Source organism: Orycteropus afer, unplaced genomic scaffold (genome assembly GCF_000298275.1).
Source record: "Orycteropus afer afer isolate SDZICR_OR568_19922 unplaced genomic scaffold, OryAfe1.0 scaffold00092, whole genome shotgun sequence".
Lineage (NCBI taxonomy): Eukaryota > Metazoa > Chordata > Mammalia > Tubulidentata > Orycteropodidae > Orycteropus > Orycteropus afer.
The window spans coordinates 8220450-8224027 of NW_006921679.1; the positions used below are offsets into that span (position 1 = coordinate 8220450).

At 38.0% G+C, this 3578-nt stretch overlaps 1 protein-coding gene across 1 annotated transcript in view; it reads left to right on the top strand.

The window, feature by feature from the left end:
• The window catches only part of NUP58 (nucleoporin 58), a 73364-nt gene extending 70057 nt beyond the window's left edge, over window positions 1-3307 (top strand). Inside the window, exons 14-16 of the mRNA XM_007942535.2 lie at window positions 62-160; window positions 1731-1826; window positions 3138-3307. Of these exons, the coding sequence (XP_007940726.1) occupies window positions 62-160; window positions 1731-1826; window positions 3138-3307 (365 nt within the window). The remainder of the gene's footprint in view (window positions 1-61; window positions 161-1730; window positions 1827-3137) is intronic.
• The last annotated feature ends 271 nt before the right edge of the window (window positions 3308-3578 follow it).

Here is a 3578-nt window from a genome sequence, read left to right on the forward strand (position 1 = left end):
AAACCATAGTCTGCCAACTCTTAAGGGTCATTTATTTTTTTTTTTTTTTTTTTCATACCAGGGCCACAGCCATCTCTGGGAGTTAGTTTTGGAACGCCTTTCGGCTCAGGTATTGGCACTGGCTTGCAACCAAGTGGCTTAGGTTCTTCAAACCTTGGAGGTACACTTTAACTTTTCTAATATTTCATGGATTATTATACATTTGCATTGATAGTAGCCTAGGAAACAGATTTTTAAGAGGATCTACTGCCATTTTGGAAGTTAAAGTTCCATCTGGCAAGAATGATTCTCTCAATGTGATCAATGCCTTCTAGTGTTAGATTTAGAACTTAAAGAATCATTTCCTCTTCTGTGAATAGTAAATATAATAAGAGTTATAAAATAAAGTGGTAGAGAGGTTGATATTATTAAAGTAATACGCTAACGTATGAACTTGAGAGTTACTTATTTTTAATTAATTTTAATTAGATTTTAAAAACATAAGTCATCTGAGCACAAGTTTAGAATCTGAAATATTTCTGAATATCCATGCTCCTAAGTACAGTCTGGGGAAGTACTTTTATTACAAATTGAACAGCTTGACGTCCACCTAATCCTAAGTGCTTTTGACATATTTGCATATAAGCATACTTGAATATGTAAGGAATTAACCTGCTTTTAATTGTTGTGTAAGTTAACTAATGTTATTGGTGAGCTCAGTCCTCTGTAGAAACGTGCTTAAATACAAATGCATTCAGAAATCTCTGACAAGGGTAATTGAAAGTTGATTTTATTTTGGCAAAAGCATTGTAATGTAATTATATCTAAAATATATCTTCATAAGAAGAAAAGCTTGTAAGCTGCTGTGATGGGTTCAAGTAGTAGACCCTATTAGGAGCTGCTACGATCACGGTAGGCAGCATAATTTCTATGTCTATAATCCAATTGGCCATCATCATATTTCAATACTCTTATACTCGGTATTTTAGATAAGCTGTAGCAAAGTCAGCTAAAAAAAATTTAACTCTATTCGTAGAGCACCTGGCTTTTAAGAGAGTAGAAGTAAGTCTTCAGGTACTTAGTAGAATCTGCTCATGAGCTTTGGTGAAAATACTTCTTTTTTTAAAAACTGTGAAAACAGTATTGCTAAGAGAGAAAATAGGATGTTCCCACACCTGTTTCTCACTGTGGCATTGGCTCGTCATATGGCGGAAACCTACTGTTACTGAGTAGATTTGACACGATTGACTATTGTGTAGTTTTTCAATGTTTTTTTTGTTAAATAAATGGAAGTGTTTTGTCCAAGAGCAGAGTAAGGTTACCTTGCAGTACTCAGTGTGTGAATTAGTGTGCATGTCATGCTCATATATGAATCAAATCCATCTTATTGTTATTATTATTTTATTTTTTGCAAAGTGAAATACCCTGAAGTAGATACATTTATTCCTGTTTGGCTAAAATCATACTTGAACGTTCACTAAAATTTCCTGCCCACTCGGGTAAGACACTACTAACAGGATCTTGGTCTTTGAAATTACTGATGGGTCATAAACTTAGTCTAACTAGATATAAAGGTATTCTTTCAGAATTAGTCTGTTTCTGTCTGCAATGGAGTAAAAAGCAGGTTTCCTTAATAAGGTCATGTTTTCAGACTGTTTCTTAGGCCTTTGATGATTGTAGCTTTGAGTTGCCCGTCTCCTTTCACTGTGTTTTACGTTCCCTTGTATATTTCTCTATTGCCCTTCCACCAGGATTTGGAGCTAGCTCTGGTTTTGGAAGCAGCACCACAGGGGCGTCCACATTTGGATTTGGAACAACAAATAAGCCCTCAGGAAGTCTTAGTGCAGGTTTGTGTGTTCTGCCTGAGTCTCAGGCACCTTTAAAAGTACAACTTCTTTAATGATTTAAAAGTACGACTACTGTTCTTTCCAATCCCCCCCAAAGTCACCAATCCCGTGTCTGCCCCCCGCATAAAGCATGCAAACCGAGTGAATTAACCTGTGGCCTTCTCTCTTTCATCAACTAAAGGCTAGGTTTGTAAAATATCTCTAACAGGGCTTCTGAGTTTGACTTCACAACGAATTCTTTCCTCTGCGAACCAGGCAGAGATGTGTTTGCACCCTAGTGACTGGCTTCGTGGTTGAACAATTCTCCTGTCATTGCAAAAATGAAAACCCTCATTGAGAGAGTTTAACCCGTTTTTCTCAGTATTCTCTTATGAGAAGGATTTGTATTCCCAAGAGACATCCTTCAATTACAAAACCCTCTGTTTTAAAAGTCCCACATGGCGGTTGACCATTCCTTCTTCCTGTCGGAAATAGGTGTCGTCTCTCTGACCCTTCAGATAGAAGATTCCAAATTCCATCTCCTTTTGCATTTACTGTGTATTTGTAAATAATGGCTTATTTTCATGTGCAATGTTTCAGGATAAATACTACTTCTAATACAATGACATGATAAAATGACATGGTAAAATCGTGCTTACATTTAGGGAATTTGAAAGAAATGCCACTCAATATTAAGTTGTGGTTAAAACCAACAGTTCCAGCTGAATAGAATAATAGTAAAAGTCAGTGGTAACAGGATTCTAATCTGGATATAAAGATGATACAGGTTCACCAGGCAGTGATAGTGTTTTATCTTAGTTAGGGGACGGTCCCAGTAAAACCCAGACAGGAAGTACTGCTCTTCTGTGTGTGTGTTGTCCTGAGAATTGTGGGTTTGAGACTTTGTTGGAGGGCTTGGAATTGTTGGGGGGTGGAGGTAGGGGGTGGAGGTAGGGGGTGTCCAAATGTGACAGTCTCTACACGTTGATCAAACATTTACAGTGGGGCTGACAAAGCAGGCACCTTGGTTTATTTTGTAAGAAGGTTTCTATTCTGGGAGCTTCTCGTTTTCTGTAGACTTCAGTTATTTGTGCTAAACCTTCTCTTTTGACCTCCAGCACGAAACTTCTGTCTCTCACGGTGCCACTTCTTAGTTGTTCACTAAATTATTTTCCTATCAAATTTCACATTAGAAATATCACACCCTTAGATAGTCCCATTCATATAGATTGTATATCCTTTCCGATAGACAGTGACCTCTCGTCCCGGTATCTTTGTATCTGTTTTTGTGACTTGATTTCTGATCTCAGTATTTTCTTCCCTGAACGCAAGGCTTCGGCAGCTCCAGCACGTCCGGGTTTAACTTCAGCAATCCCGGCATCACGGCGTCAGCGGGTCTGACATTTGGGGTGTCCAATCCTGCCTCGGCAGGTTTTGGAACAGGAGGACAGCTCCTTCAGTTGAAGAAACCGCCGGCTGGCAACAAAAGAGGAAAAAGATAAACACACGTGTTGATGTGTTAAGAGAATCACTAGCAGCATCGTTCACTCTGAGTCTATTTTTCTAAACTGGATGCAGTGATTAAACTGCATCCCAGAGATTTATAAAGTTTTGATATTTTTCCCTACTCTGGAATTTGAACTTTGTTCATACTTGCCATGCTGAACAGCTTTTTTTTCTTGTGAACTTAAAACCCTGTTGTGTATTTTTTTTGTTGTTGTTATTTTGATTTGTAAGAAATGTTCTGATTACATCCCTGATTGACTAGTAAAG